This window comes from Patiria miniata, unplaced genomic scaffold (genome assembly GCF_015706575.1).
Source record: "Patiria miniata isolate m_02_andy unplaced genomic scaffold, ASM1570657v1 HiC_scaffold_8, whole genome shotgun sequence".
NCBI lineage: Eukaryota > Metazoa > Echinodermata > Asteroidea > Valvatida > Asterinidae > Patiria > Patiria miniata.
In genome coordinates, this window is record NW_024037075.1 from 13,412,284 (window position 1) to 13,428,758 (window position 16,475).

Consider the following 16,475-nt stretch of genomic DNA (forward strand, 5'->3'; position numbering starts at 1 on the left):
AGAATAAGCTTTATGTGGCCTCTCTGGACTCCCATGTATTTGCACTAAGTTTAGTCAGGCACCATTTGCAGTCATCAGCCGACATTTGAAGCAAAAGAAACGGGTAAAAAAAGGCATCGCTGCACCACTTTTTGGGCAAGCTCCATACCAGAAACCGGAGACTTTTTTGGCCTAAACAACTCACTGGAAAAAATCAAACAGAAAACAAATTATTATCCTTGTACACTGTATCTAACCAAAAATAATAATGCTTCGTAAAATCATCAGTTTGTTCTGTAACTATAGACTATGTCACATGATGCCAACTTTCAGCAAACTGTTCTCTTAATTCTGCACTGTGTGTATATTTCTTGGAATATGAATGTTTTCTTTGTTATTTTGAGTCACAAGCACAAGTTGCCGCTGAGTTTCAATTCATTATACAGCAAACGTTCAACACAAAGTAAAAGCACCAACAGGAGATTGATTTTGATGATAATATGAAGCATTTTCGATATGATTCCTCAATATCCAATTTTTCGATATGATTAAAAAACTTGCTGTCGGCGATATTGATATCAAATTCATAAATACCTCAGACAGTTTAGCTATTCCTATTGGTCGAGAGCCCGTCACGTGGCCGGTTTTAAACGGATGATAAAGACATGGCTAGCTGGTCTTAAACACTTTTCCAGTGTCACAATAAAATGTGGACTCCTAAAAATCCAGTGCCTCTTACCGTTTTATTGAAAAACATGCATTTTTCTCATAATCCTCCAGGCAAGAAAGGAAAGCCGGTGGAGGTCTTGACCAACTGTTTCCGCATGAAGGCTGCTGATCAGTGGCTTCTGCACCAGTACAGCGTGGACTTCAGCCCCGTTGTGGACAACCCTAGGGCACGTCATGCCCTGCTACGGGCTCACTCTGAGATCCTAGGCACCCCCATGGCCTTTGATGGGATGATGTTGTTCCTGCTCCGAAGGCTTGATGAGCCGGTGAGTAGATGTAAAATGTGTTTTTAACCCTAACCTTCCCAAATCTTCCAAAATCCTCTTTGCAAAAATTGAAGATTTTGCAGGATTGAGGCTTCATGGCAAAAGTATGTCACTGATTTCGAAAAGAAATATTCTTAATGGGAGATAAATGCCGGCTTGATAGCGTATTTCTAGGAACCTCGCTCAATCCTCTAAAATCCTCAGCTGTGTGGGAAATCGAAGCTGCATTCTTTGTACCTGCCCCATGTCATGTGAATTTAGCTGGGCTCTACCTTCCTCAAAACTGCAGAAGGATCTGAGAGTGGTAGGGCTTTCACTACACGGTAGGTAAAAAAAAACCCCTGAAACCCAAATGTCGGAACCATTGTTTAAGTGAAGTTCTGCATGTAGCACTTTTAAAATCTAGGATATGAAAGTCCAATACATAAGCTTTCATTTAGTAAAAGAACCATTCAAATCACTCAGTGTAATTTTGAAGTTACAGAATTTTTAACACAACCACCGTTCTAAAGTTCTGTCCACAGATAACAAAAATGTAAATGTTTTTTAAGCAAAACGAAAACAAATCACGTAGGGATGTGTGTGAATTGTTTTCGTTTTACTGAAAGAACGCACACCTTTTTTTGTGATCCTTGAACAGAACTTTAAAACGGATGGTTGTGTTTAAAATTCCGTAACTTGAAAAGTACATGAGTGATTTGAATGATTCTTGTACTAGAAGAAAGCTTATGAATTGGCTTTTATATCTTAGATTTTGAAAGTGCTACATGCAGATGTAGCACTTTTATATCTTAGATTTTGAAAGTGCTACATGCAGATCTTTACTGAAACAATAATCCCGACATTTGGGTTTCATTTGTTTTGTACTCACACTGTAGAGTTGTATTTTTCAGAAACAATCAATCTCAACACAAGATGCAAAGTTGTAAAGATGTTTTCATGAGATGCATATATATTTTCTATACTTATTTTTGTCTGTTTTGCAAACTCTAGGTGACCAGATTTCAAACCAAATGCCGTGACTCTGATGACATCATCACCATTACTGTTGCTCTCAAGAATGCGCTGCCTCCTACTTCACCAACCTGCATGCAGGTTTATAACATCATCTTCCGCAAGTAGGTTTGCTCTTTTTTTCATCGTTGCTAAAATTAACCCTAAACCCCCGAGGGTCTTTTTGCTGGGAACCATCCTCAATCCTCCAAAATTTTGCACTTATGTTCAAATGTAGGTTACCCTGCGCCTCAATCCTTCAAAATTGTCAGACAAAAAAATGCATTCATCCTCAATCCTCCAAAATCCTCCTCCAAACACCATTCATCCTCAATCCTCCAAAATCCTCATGTTTCTCAAACACCATTCATCCTCAAATTATAGGTTTTGCCCTTCACCGACGTTTAAACACTGTATACTCAGTGTGTTACCTCCAGAGTGAAAGATGGAAAAAATCACTCGGGTGAGACTCGAACCCACGACCTCCTGCTTCTAGTGCAGACGTCTGAGGTCGTGGGTTCGAGTCCCACCCGAGTGATTTTTTCCAACTTTCACTCGGGAGGTAACACACTGAGTATACAGTGTTTAAACGTCGGTGAAGGGCAAAACCTATAATTTAATTTATCACCCTGATGCAAACATTCCACCATTCATCCTCAATCTTCCAAAAACCATCCAGAGGATTTTGGAGGATTAGGGTTAAAGAACACGTAAGACCCAGGGTTTTTATTTAATGGCATACTAAATAATGACCATCCGTGAAAAGCTGAAACAATCAGTCAGAATTGACTTAGAAATCAATCAGAAATGATTATTTGTATTCTCCTTTGTGAAAAATGACAAATTTGATTGACAAATCTTCAAAACTTTGAAGAAAGTTGAGTCTGTGTGGAAAAGTAGGAAAGTAATTAGTTTACTGTCATTTTAATTTCAGTTTTATGGAAATAATACAATATTTTCAAAATTATCAACAGGTTGTTAACAGTGACAAAGATGCACCTTTTAAATGCCTTCTAAGCTATTGCACAAAATGTTCAAGTGTAAATTTCAGTTCATGGCCTCTTAAAAACAAAGATACAATTTTGAAGTATATTTTTTTAAGGAACTCAGTGAAGCGTAATTCGTGCTCGCAATTATTTTTTCACATTGTTACTTTCACTGTTTTAGGATTCTTGGATTGGTTGGCTTTGAGCAGACCGGCAGGAACTATTTCAACCCCAACGCCAAAAGGGAAATCCAGCAACACAAGTAAGTGAAACCATTTAGCTCATGTCTTAAGTTGAACGTAGATGTGAAATATCTGTAGCCATAGGCCAGCATGGCTTTGAGTTTCTTTAAAAATTGTTTGAAGTAGCGGAGATTGTATATAGTAATAGACAGAGCCATGAAGCAGAAATATGGATTGCCATTAAATATGAGAGCCTTTTGTGTGGATTTTGCAAAACATCTTTCATTTTTGCAGGTTTGGTAGTAAAGTGAGGAAATTTGACACTGCACATGTAGACTTGCTATATGTCACCTGCCATATCATAATGAGGAATAAACCCCCCCCCCCTTTGACTTTTCAAGTTACATACATCATGTTAAAGCGTAAATCATTAGCGTTCAAATGATACCAAATTTGTTTCTGTAGCTTAATGTACTCCCAAGATATGCCGCAGGAACTTCATCAGTGTCCCACCAAATTTTACCAACCTCATTTCGAGAAAAAGGGCTTTGAAGAAAGAAATGCACATTGCGCTGCGAACGGCAGTGGAAAACGTTCTTCAGTTTCCAACTTTTGGGGATATTTGTTCCCAACAAAAAGGCAAAGTGTGAATCTTGGATAACTTGGCTTTTCAAAAATAAAAAAAAACCAACATTGATTTCAGGAGTTGATTACATTGTTTTGGGGGACATTCCTCATTTTGCCACAGTAGGTCACATATTGTCGCTTTGCTCACGAAGTGACAAAAACTTTAAAAATCGACAAAAGTTCATCCAGAAACAATCGCATTTGAAGTTATTTATTTTTTCAAAAGACATTTTCGACTACTTCGCAGTAAAAGAATTTGGAAATGTTTGCATTGTCCCATAGCTTATGATTTGCTCTTTGCTGATTCATAGTTGTTTGTTAAAAATAAATAATTAAATTAAACAGTAATTCATTAATAAAACTTGTTTACGCTTTGTGAAAACATCAATACTTTGGGTCCCATATTTTCCCCATTACTTTGCACAAAGTTTTTGTCACTTCGTGGGAACATGAATCGCGGAGGCTTTACTTATTTGTACTTTTGTCGATGCAACAAACTTGCAACTTTTACGCGTCATACGACAGTTGAGCGCACGCACGTCTGTCCTTTTTCAACAACGTTCGCGCGCACGTGTATGCTCCCATCCTGACGCGTGAAGACCAATGTGTAGTTCCTCCGGCCCTGCCCACGAGGTGACTTTCTGTCACTTCGTGAAAACATTTTACACTTTTTACACTTCGTAAAAACAAAAACACGGATTTCAGGGTTTTTGTCAAATTTTGTTTACAATAAGTAAGAAAGTAAACAATTTTTCGCTTTGAAACTTGGTCAAATTGTTCCTTGAGACAACTATAATAAAAAGGCTAGTAAAACTCAAAATCGAACAGTTATCGATTTTCGAGGTTTTTGTCACTTTGTGAGTAAAGCGACAATATGGCAGATCAAATGTTTACAATGGCAGAAACAAATTAAATTATGCTTACACAGTTTTTAAGACTGTTTTTTATTGTGTTGATTGTTCCCCTTTCCTTGATGCTCCTTTCTCTCCGTCATTTCTCCCCTCATCCCTCCAGGATCCAGCTCCTGCCAGGTTTCATCACCTCCATCTTGCAGTATGAGCAGGAGGTCCTCCTGATGGCAGACGTCTCTCACAAGATCCTGAGGACGGAGACAGTCTTGGACATGCTGGCTGAGATTCAGCAGACCAAGGGAGCAGGCTGGGCGGATGTGGCCAAGAGAGTACTGGCAGGAGAAATTGTCCTGACCAAGTGAGGAAACAGCATTGTTTGGTTAAGTTTGTTTCAGATCAGGTCTGTTTGGTTGGATTGAGTTAGTTAGGTGTGGTCAATTTCAGATCCATCAGTTCAATTGGGTTAAGTTTGGTACATACAGGGTGAGTAAAAAAAAAGTGAACACCCAAATGTTGGGATTGTTGTTTTCATGAAGTTCTGCATGTAGTACTTTCTAAATCTAGGATATCAAAGCCGAATTCATAAGCTTTCTTTTAGTACAAGAATAATTCAAATTGCTCTCGTACTTTTCAAGTTGCAGATTTTTAAACACAACCAACGCTTTAAAGTTCTGTCCACGGATCACAAACAAGGTGTGCGTTCTTTCACATCCCTATATGTGATTCAGTTTCGTTTTGCTGAAAGAACGCTTACCTTTTTGTGATCCATGGACAGAACTTTAAAACAGTGGTTGTGTTTAAATTTCCCTAACTTGAAAATTGCATGAGTGATTTGAATGATTCTTGTACTCAAAAGAAAGCTTTATATGAATTGGGCTTTCATATCCTAGATTTTGAAAGTGCTACATGCAGAACTTCTCTAAAACAATTATCCCGACATTTGGGTTTCTTTTTCTTTTGACTCACCTTGTATATCAGTTCAGTTCACTTGAGTTTGGTTTTTTTTAGTCCGATGTATTCGGTTCTGTTCGGTTCCGTTCTAATCACTTTGGTATGGTTGAGATCGGAATGGTTTGGTTCGGTTCAGTTCGTATCAACTCAGTTGTGTTTGATTTGGTTTGCATTGATTCAGTTCAATTTTGTTTGTTTGAGTATGACCTGGTTGACTTTAGATCATTTCGGTTTAGTTCCATTTAGTTGAATTGGCTTTGGCTTGATTTGGTTTGGTAGGGTTGGGTCGGCCTAGGTTGGGATCAGTTGGGTTGAGATTATCAGTGAATGGATGGTGTTTGGGTTTAGATTAGTTTTGGGTGATATAAGCAACGGCTAAAGGGGGGTGTGGGGGGCACCCCCCCCCCCCCCCCATAAAAAAAACACAGAAAATTTGGCATCCGGAGAAAGCACAGCCATATGAGTTACCAAGATTAGCTGAAAGAACATAAAGTCCCTTTTTTCTGTGAAACTTTCAAAAGCAAAACTGGTTTTTTTTTGCGAGTGGCTGATTATTGTAAACGTCCCTTAGAAGCGAATAGCGGTAGTTATTATCTAATGTAGCCATGATATACATTTTGAACGCCCCCCCCCCCATGGGAAGATAGTGTCACTCCTCCCCCCCCCCACACTATTTGGTTGTACAGAGGGCGGGTGTCCAGTGGAAAACTTTGTCTACCTTTATAACCTCAAGCCCCACCCAACATGTACCCCCCCCCCCCCACCCTAGGATGAGAACCCTGGCTACGGCATTGGATATTAGTGGATTGAGATCAGTTGGGTTGTGATCAGTGGATTGAGAGAAGTTGGGTTTGGATCAAATAGGTCAAGGTCAGGTGGGTTAAGAGCAGTTTGGTTGAGATCAGTTGGGTTGTGATCGGTCAATTGAGATCAGTTGGGTTGAGATCAGTTGAGTTTGGATCAGTTGGGTTTGGATCAGTTGGGTTTGGATCAGTTGGTTTGGATCAGTTGGGTTGAGATCAGTTGGTTTGGATCAGTTGGGTTTGGATCAGTTGGGTTGGGATCAGTTGGGTTGAGATCAGTTGAGTTGAGATCAGTTGGGTTGAGATCAGTTGGGTTTGGATCAGTTGGGTTTGGATCAGTTTGGTTGAGATCAGTTGGGTTTGGATCAGTTGGGTTTGGATCAGTTGGGTTTGGATTAGTTGGGTTGTGATCGGTCAATTGAGATCAGTTGGGTTGAGATCACTTGGGTTTGGATCAGTTGGGTTTGGATCAGTTGGGTTTGGATCAGTTGGTTTGGATCAGTTGGGTTGAGATCAGTTGGTTTGGATCAGTTGGGTTTGGATCAGTTGGATTTGGATCAGTTGGGTTGAGATCAGTTGGGTTTGGATCAGTTGGGTTTGGATCAAATAGGTCAAGGTCAGGTGGGTTAAGAGCAGTTTGGTTAGATCAGTTGGGTTGTGATCAGTCAATTGAGCTCAGTTGGGTTGAGATCAGTTGAGTTTGGATCAGTTGGGTTTAGATCAGTTGGGTTTGGATCAGTTGGTTTGGATCAGTTGGGTTTGGATTAGTTGGGTTGAGATCAGTTGGGTTTGGATCAGTTGGTTTGGATCAGTTGGGTTTGGATCAGTTGATTTGGATCAATTGGGTTGAGATCAGTTGGGTTTGGATCAGTTGGGTTTGGATCAGTTGGTTTGGATCAGTTGGGTTTGGATCAATTGGTTTGGATCAGTTGGGTTTGGATCAGTTGGTTTGGATCAGTTGGGTTTGGATCAGTTGGGTTTGGATCATTTGGGTTTGGATCAGTTGGTTTGGATCAGTTGGGTTGGATCAGTTGGTTTGGATCAGTGGGTTAGGATCAGTTGGGTTTGGATCAGTTGGGTTTGGATCAGTTGGGTTAGGATCAGTTGGGTTTGGATCAGTTGGTTTGGATCAGTTGGTTTTGATCAGATGGGTTTGGATCAGTTGGTTTGGATCAGTTGGGTTTGGATCAGTTGGTTTGGATCAGTTGGGTTGGATCAGTTGGTTTGGATCAGTGGGTTTGGATCAGTTGGGTTTGGATCAGTTGGGTTTGGATCAGTTGGGTTAGGATCAGTTGGGTTTGGATCAGTTGGTTTGGATCAGTTGGTTTTGAACAGATGGGTTGAGATCAGTTGAGTTGAGATCAGTTGGGTTGAGATCAGTTGGGTTTGGATCAGTTGGGTTTGGATAAGTTGGGTTGAGATCAGTTGGGTTTGGATCAGTTGGGTTTGGATCAGTTGGGTTTGGATCAGTTGGGTTTGGATCAGTTGGGTTTGGATCAGTTGGTTTGGATCAGTTGGGTTTGGATCAGTTGGTTTGGATCAGTTGGGTTTGGATCAGTTCGTTTGGATCAGTTGGGTTTGGATCAGTTGGGTTGAGATCAGTTGGGTTGAGATCAGTTGGGTTTGGATTAGTTGGTTTGGATCAGTTGGGTTGAGATCAGTTGGGTTGAGATCAGTTGGGTTTAGATCAGTTGGGTTTGGATCAGTTGGGTTTGGATCAGTTGGGTTGGATAGGTTGGGTTTGGATCAGTTGGGTTGGATCAGTTGGGTTTGGATCAGTTGGTTTGGATCAGTTGGGTTTGGATCAGTTGGGTTTGGATCAGTTGGTTTGGATTAGTTGGGTTTGGATCAGTTGGTTTGGATCAGTTGGATTTTTATCAGTTGGGTTGGATCAGTTGGGTTTGGATCAGTTGGGTTTGGATCAGTTGGGTTGAGATCAGTTGGGTTTGGATTAGTTGGTTTGGATCAGTTGGGTTTGGATCAGTTGGTTTGGATCAGTTGGGTTTGGATCAGTTGGGTTTGGATCAGTTGGGTTTGGATCAGTTGGGTTTGGATCAGTTGGGTTTGGATCAGTTGGTTTGGATCAGTTGGTTTGGATCAGTTGGGTTTGGATCAGTTTGTTTGGATCAGTTGGGTTTGGATCAGTTGGTTTGGATCAGTTGGGTTTGGATCAGTTGGGTTTGGATCAGTTGGATTTGGATCAGTTGGGTTTGGATCAGTTGGGTTGGATCAGTTGGTTTGGATCAGTGGGTTTGGATCAGTGGGTTTGGATCAGTTGGGTTTGGATCAGTTGGGTTTGGATCAGTTGGGTTAGGATCAGTGGGGTTTGGATCAGTTGGTTTGGATCAGTTGGGTTTGGATCAGTTGGTTTTGATCAGTTGGGTTTGGATCAGTTGGTTTGGATCAGTTGGGTTTGGATCAGTTGGGTTTGGATCAGTTGGGTTTGGATCAGTTGGTTTGGATCAGTTGGGTTGGATCAGTTGGTTTGGATCAGTTGGTTTGGATCAGTTGGTTTGGATCAGTTGGTTTGGATCAGGTGGTTTGGATCAGTTGGGTTTGGATCAGTTGGGTTGAGATCAGTTGGGTTTGGATCAGTTGGTTGAGATCAGTTGGTTGAGATCAGTTGGGTTTGGATCCGTTGGTTTGGATCAGGTGGTTTGGATCAGTTGGGTTTGGATCAGTTGGGTTGAGATCAGTTGGGTTTGGATCAGTTGGTTGAGATCAGTTGGGTTGAGAGAAGTTGGGTTTGGATCAGTTGGGTTTGGATCAGTTGGGTTGAGATCAGTTGGGTTTGGATCAGTTGGGTTTGGATCAGTTGGGTTTGGATCAGTTGGGTTTGGATCAGTTGGGTTTGGATCAGTTGGTTTGGATCAGTTGGGTTTGGATTAGTTGGGTTGTGATCAGTTGGTTTGGATCAGTTGGGTTTGGATCAGTTCGTTTGGATCAGTTGGGTTTGGATCAGTTGTGTTGAGATCAGTTGGGTTGAGATCAGTTGGGTTTGGATTAGTTGGTTTGGATCAGTTGGGTTGAGATCAGTTGGGTTTGGATCAGTTGGGTTGAGATCAGTTGGGTTTAGATCAGTTGGGTTTGGATCAGTTGGGTTTGGATCAGTTGGGTTGGATAGGTTGGGTTTGGATCAGTTGGGTTGGATCAGTTGGGTTTGGATCAGTTGGTTTGGATCAGTTGGGTTTGGATCAGTTGGTTTGGATTAGTTGGGTTTGGATCAGTTGGTTTGGATCAGTTGGATTTTTATCAGTTGGGTTGGATCAGTTGGGTTTGGATCAGTTGGGTTTGGATCAGTTGGGTTGAGATCAGTTGGGTTTGGATTAGTTGGTTTGGATCAGTTGGGTTTGGATCAGTTGGTTTGGATCAGTTGGGTTTGGATCAGTTGGGTTTGGATCAGTTGGGTTTGGATCAGTTGGGTTTGGATCAGTTGGGTTTGGATCAGTTGGTTTGGATCAGTTGGTTTGGATCAGTTGGGTTTGGATCAGTTTGTTTGGATCAGTTGGGTTTGGATCAGTTGGTTTGGATCAGTTGGGTTTGGATCAGTTGGGTTTGGATCAGTTGGATTTGGATCAGTTGGGTTTGGATCAGTTGGGTTGGATCAGTTGGTTTGGATCAGTGGGTTTGGATCAGTGGGTTTGGATCAGTTGGGTTTGGATCAGTTGGGTTTGGATCAGTTGGTTTTGATCAGTTGGGTTTGGATCAGTTGGTTTGGATCAGTTGGGTTTGGATCAGTTGGATTTGGATCAGTTGGGTTTGGATCAGTTGGTTTGGATCAGTTGGGTTGGATCAGTTGGTTTGGATCAGTTGGTTTGGATCAGTTGGTTTGGATCAGTTGGTTTGGATCAGTTGGTTTGGATCAGTTGGGTTTGGATCAGTTGGGTTGAGATCAGTTGGGTTTGGATCAGTTGGTTGAGATCAGTTGGTTGAGATCAGTTGGGTTTGGATCCGTTGGTTTGGATCAGTTGCGTTGAGATCAGTTGGGTTGGATCAGTTGGGTTTGGATCAGTTGGGTTTGGATCAGTTGGGTTGAGATCAGTTGGGTTGAGATCAGTTGGGTTGAGAGAAGTTGGGTTTGGATCAGTTGGGTTTGGATCAGTTGGGTTGAGATCAGTTGGGTTTGGATCAGTTGGGTTTGGATCAGTTGGGTTTGGATCAGTTGGGTTTGGATCAGTTGGGTTTGGATCAGTTGGGTTTGGATCAGTTGGGTTTGGATCAGTTGGTTTGGATCAGTTGGGTTTGGATCAGTTGGGTTTGGATCAGTTGGGTTTGGATCAGTTGGGTTTGGATCAGTTGGGTTGGATCAGTTGGGTTTGGATCAGTTGGTTTGGATCAGTTGGGTTTGGATCAGTTGGGTTTGGATCAGTTGGGTTGAGATCAGTTGGGTTTGGATCAGTTGGTTTGGATCAGTTGGGTTTGGATCAGTTGGGTTGGATCAGTTGGTTTGGATCAGTTGGTTTGGATCAGTTGGTTTGGATCAGTTGGTTTGGATCAGTTGGGTTCGGATCAGTTGGGTTGAGATCAGTTGGTTTTGGATCAGTTGTTTTGGATCAGTTGGTTTGGATCAGTTGGTTTGTATCAGTTGGGTTGAGATCAGTTGGGTTTGGATCAGTTGGGTTTGGATCAGTTGGGTTTGGATCAGTTGGGTTGAGATCAGTTGGGTTGAGATCAGTTGGGTTGAGATCAGTTGGGTCAGTTGGGTTTGGATCAGTTGGGTTTGGATCAGTTGGGTTTGGATCAGTTGGGTTTGGATCAGTTGGTTTGGATCAGTTGGGTTTGGATCAGTTGGTTTGGATCAGGATCAGTTGGTTTGGATCAGTTGGGTTTGGATCAGTTGGTTTGGATCAGTTGGGTTGAGATCAGTTGGGTTGAGATCAGTTGGGTTTGGATTAGTTGGTTTGGATCAGTTGCGTTTGGATCAGTTGGGTTGAGATCAGTTGGGTTTGGATCAGTTGGGTTTGGATCAGTTGGTTTGGATCAGTTGGTTTGGATCAGTGGGTTTGGATCAGTGGGTTTGGATCAGTTGGGTTTGGATCAGTTGGGTTTGGATCAGTTGGGTTAGGATCAGTTGGGTTTGGATCAGTTGGTTTGGATCAGTTGGGTTTGGATCAGTTGGTTTTGATCAGTTGGGTTTGGATCAGTTGGTTTTGATCAGTTGGGTTTGGATCAGTTGGGTTTGGATCAGTTGGGTTTGGATCAGTTGGTTTGGATCAGTTGGGTTGGATCAGTTGGTTTGGATCAGTTGGTTTGGATCAGTTGGTTTGGATCAGTTGGTTTGGATCAGTTGGTTTGGATCAGTTGGGTTTGGATCAGTTGGGTTTGGATCAGTTGGGTTGAGATCAGTTGGGTTTGGATCAGTTGGTTTGGATCAGTTGGGTTTGGATCAGTTGGGTTGGATCAGTTGGTTTGGATCAGTTGGTTTGGATCAGTTGGTTTGGATCAGTTGGTTTGGATCAGTTGGGTTCGGATCAGTTGGGTTGAGATCAGTTGGGTTTGGATCAGTTGGTTTGGATCAGTTGGTTTGGATCAGTTGGTTTGGATCAGTTGGGTTGAGATCAGTTGGGTTTGGATCAGTTGGGTTTGGATCAGTTGGGTTTGGATCAGTTGGGTTGAGATCAGTTGGGTTGAGATCAGTTGGGTTGAGATCAGTTGGGTTTGGATCAGTTGGTTTGGATCAGTTGGGTTGAGATCAGTTGGGTTTGGATCAGTTGGGTTTGGATCAGTTGGGTTTGGATCAGTTCGGTTTGGATCAGTTGGGTTTGGATCAGTGGGTTTGGATCAGTGGGTTTGGATCAGTTGGGTTTGGATCAGTTGGGTTTGGATCAGTTGGGTTAGGATCAGTTGGGTTTGGATCAGTTGGTTTGGATCAGTTGGGTTTGGATCAGTTGGTTTTGATCAGTTGGGTTTGGATCAGTTGGTTTGGATCAGTTGGGTTTGGATCAGTTGGATTTGGATCAGTTGGGTTTGGATCAGTTGGTTTGGATCAGTTGGGTTGGATCAGTTGGTTTGGATCAGTTGGTTTGGATCAGTTGGTTTGGATCAGTTGGTTTGGATCAGTTGGTTTGGATCAGTTGGGTTTGGATCAGTTGGGTTGAGATCAGTTGGGTTTGGATCAGTTGGTTGAGATCAGTTGGTTGAGATCAGTTGGGTTTGGATCCGTTGGTTTGGATCAGTTGCGTTGAGATCAGTTGGGTTGGATCAGTTGGGTTTGGATCAGTTGGGTTTGGATCAGTTGGGTTGAGATCAGTTGGGTTGAGATCAGTTGGGTTGAGAGAAGTTGGGTTTGGATCAGTTGGGTTTGGATCAGTTGGGTTGAGATCAGTTGGGTTTGGATCAGTTGGGTTTGGATCAGTTGGGTTTGGATCAGTTGGGTTTGGATCAGTTGGGTTTGGATCAGTTGGTTTGGATCAGTTGGGTTTGGATCAGTTGGGTTTGGATCAGTTGGGTTTGGATCAGTTGGGTTTGGATCAGTTGGGTTGGATCAGTTGGGTTTGGATCAGTTGGTTTGGATCAGTTGGGTTTGGATCAGTTGGGTTTGGATCAGTTGGGTTGAGATCAGTTGGGTTTGGATCAGTTGGTTTGGATCAGTTGGGTTTGGATCAGTTGGGTTGGATCAGTTGGTTTGGATCAGTTGGTTTGGATCAGTTGGTTTGGATCAGTTGGTTTGGATCAGTTGGGTTCGGATCAGTTGGGTTGAGATCAGTTGGTTTTGGATCAGTTGGTTTGGATCAGTTGGTTTGGATCAGTTGGTTTGTATCAGTTGGGTTGAGATCAGTTGGGTTTGGATCAGTTGGGTTTGGATCAGTTGGGTTTGGATCAGTTGGGTTGAGATCAGTTGGGTTGAGATCAGTTGGGTTGAGATCAGTTGGGTCAGTTGGGTTTGGATCAGTTGGGTTTGGATCAGTTGGGTTTGGATCAGTTGGGTTTGGATCAGTTGGTTTGGATCAGTTGGGTTTGGATCAGTTGGTTTGGATCAGGATCAGTTGGTTTGGATCAGTTGGGTTTGGATCAGTTGGTTTGGATCAGTTGGGTTGAGATCAGTTGGGTTGAGATCAGTTGGGTTTGGATTAGTTGGTTTGGATCAGTTGCGTTTGGATCAGTTGGGTTGAGATCAGTTGGGTTTGGATCAGTTGGGTTTGGATCAGTTGGTTTGGATCAGTTGGTTTGGATCAGTGGGTTTGGATCAGTGGGTTTGGATCAGTTGGGTTTGGATCAGTTGGGTTTGGATCAGTTGGGTTAGGATCAGTTGGGTTTGGATCAGTTGGTTTGGATCAGTTGGGTTTGGATCAGTTGGTTTGGATCAGTTGGGTTTGGATCAGTTGGTTTTGATCAGTTGGGTTTGGATCAGTTGGGTTTGGATCAGTTGGGTTTGGATCAGTTGGTTTGGATCAGTTGGGTTGGATCAGTTGGTTTGGATCAGTTGGTTTGGATCAGTTGGTTTGGATCAGTTGGTTTGGATCAGTTGGTTTGGATCAGTTGGGTTTGGATCAGTTGGGTTTGGATCAGTTGGGTTGAGATCAGTTGGGTTTGGATCAGTTGGTTTGGATCAGTTGGGTTTGGATCAGTTGGGTTGGATCAGTTGGTTTGGATCAGTTGGTTTGGATCAGTTGGTTTGGATCAGTTGGTTTGGATCAGTTGGGTTCGGATCAGTTGGGTTGAGATCAGTTGGGTTTGGATCAGTTGGTTTGGATCTGTTGGTTTGGATCAGTTGGTTTGGATCAGTTGGGTTGAGATCAGTTGGGTTTGGATCAGTTGGGTTTGGATCAGTTGGGTTTGGATCAGTTGGGTTGAGATCAGTTGGGTTGAGATCAGTTGGGTTGAGATCAGTTGGGTTTGGATCAGTTGGGTTTGGATCAGTTGGGTTGAGATCAGTTGGGTTTGGATCAGTTGGGTTTGGATCAGTTGGGTTTGGATCAGTTCGGTTTGGATCAGTTGGGTTTGGATCAGTTGGGTTTGGAACAGTTGGTTTGGATCAGTTGGGTTTGGATCAGTTGGTTTGGATCAGGATCAGTTGGTTTGGATCAGTTGGGTTTGGATCAGTTGGTTTGGATCAGTTGGGTTGAGATCAGTTGGGTTGAGATCAGTTGGGTTTGGATTAGTTGGTTTGGATCAGTTGGGTTTGGATCAGTTGGGTTTGGTTCAGTTGGGTTGAGATCAGTTGAATTTGGATCAGTTCGGTTTGGATCAGTTGGTTTGGATCAGTTGGTTTGGATCAGTGGGTTTGGATCAGTGGGTTTGGATCAGTTGGGTTTGGATCAGTTGGGTTTGGATCAGTTGGGTTAGGATCAGTTGGGTTTGGATCAGTTGGTTTGGATCAGTTGGGTTTGGATCAGTTGGTTTTGATCAGTTGGGTTTGGATCAGTTGGTTTGGATCAGTTGGGTTTAGATCAGTTGGGTTTGGATCAGTTGGGTTTGGATCAGTTGGTTTGGATCAGTTGGGTTGGATCAGTTGGTTTGGATCAGTTGGTTTGGATCAGTTGGTTTGGATCAGTTGGTTTGGATCAGTTGGTTGAGATCAGTTGGGTTTGGATCCGTTGGTTTGGATCAGTTGCGTTGAGATCAGTTGGGTTGGATCAGTTGGGTTTGGATCAGTTGGTTGAGATCAGTTGGTTGAGATCAGTTGGGTTTGGATCCGTTGGTTTGGATCAGTTGCGTTGAGATCAGTTGGGTTGGATCAGTTGGGTTTGGATCAGTTTGGTTTGGATCAGTTTGGTTGAGATCAGTTGGGTTGAGATCAGTTGGGTTGAGAGAAGTTGGGTTTGGATCAGTTGGGTTTGGATCAGTTGGGTTGAGATCAGTTGGGTTTGGATCAGTTGGGTTTGGATCAGTTGGGTTTGGATCAGTTGGGTTTGGATCAGTTGGTTTGGATCAGTTGGGTTTGGATCAGTTGGGTTTGGATCAGTTGGGTTTGGATCAGTTGGGTTTGGATCAGTTGGGTTGGATCAGTTGGGTTTGGATCAGTTGGTTTGGATCAGTTGGGTTTGGATCAGTTGGGTTTGGATCAGTTGGGTTGAGATCAGTTGGGTTTGGATCAGTTGGTTTGGATCAGTTGGGTTTGGATCAGTTGGGTTGGATCAGTTGGTTTGGATCAGTTGGTTTGGATCAGTTGGTTTGGATCAGTTGGTTTGGATCAGTTGGGTTCGGATCAGTTGGGTTGAGATCAGTTGGGTTTGGATCAGTTGGTTTGGATCAGTTGGTTTGGATCAGTTGGGTTGCGATCAGTTGGGTTTGGATCAGTTGGGTTTGGATCAGTTGGGTTTGGATCAGTTGGGTTTGGATCAGTTGGGTTTGGATCAGTTGGGTTTGGATCAGTTGGGTTTGGATCAGTTTGGTTGGATCAGTTGGGTTTGGATCAGTTGGTTTGGATCAGGATCAGTTGGTTTGGATCAGTTGGGTTTGGATCAGTTGGTTTGGATCAGTTGGGTTGAGATCAGTTGGGTTGAGATCAGTTGGGTTTGGATTAGTTGGTTTGGATCAGTTGGGTTTCGATCAGTTGGGTTTGATTCAGTTGGGTTGAGATCAGTTGGGTTTGGATCAGTTTGGTTTGGATCAGTTGGTTTGGATCAGTTGGGTTGAGATCAGTTGGGTTTGGATCAGTTGGGTTTGGATCAGTTGGTTTGGATCAGTTGGGTTTGGATCAGTTGGGTTGGATCAGTTGGGTTTGGATCAGTTGGTTTGGATCAGTTGGTTTTGGATCAGCTGGGTTTGGATCAGTTGGTTTGGATTAGTTGGGTTTGGATCAGTTGGTTTGGATCAGTTGGGTTTGGATCAGTTGGGTTGGATCAGTTGGGTTTGGATCAGTTGGGTTTGGATCAGTTGGGTTGAGATCAGTTGGGTTTGGATTAGTTGGTTTGGATCAGTTGGGTTTGGATCAGTTGGGTTTGGATCAGTTGGTTTGGATCAGCTGGATTTGGATCAGTTGGGTTTGGATCAGTTGGGTTTGGATCAGTTGGGTTTGGATCAGTTGGGTTTGGATCAGTTGGTTTGGATCAGTTGGGTTTGGATCAGTTGGTTTGGATCAGTTGGGTTTGGATCAGTTGGTTTGGATCAGTTGGGTTTGGATCAGTTGGGTTTGGATCAGTTGGGTTTGGATCAGTTGGTTTGG

At 42.9% G+C, this 16,475-nt stretch overlaps 1 protein-coding gene across 1 annotated transcript in view; it reads left to right on the forward strand.

The window, feature by feature from the left end:
• Positions 1–734: 734 nt before the first annotated feature.
• Positions 735–16,475, forward strand: part of LOC119719758 (piwi-like protein 1) — a 64,436-nt gene continuing 48,695 nt past the window's right edge. Inside the window, exons 1-4 of the mRNA XM_038189248.1 lie at positions 735–974; positions 1,968–2,092; positions 3,135–3,215; positions 4,777–4,971. Of these exons, the coding sequence (XP_038045176.1) occupies positions 735–974; positions 1,968–2,092; positions 3,135–3,215; positions 4,777–4,971 (641 nt within the window). The remainder of the gene's footprint in view (positions 975–1,967; positions 2,093–3,134; positions 3,216–4,776; positions 4,972–16,475) is intronic.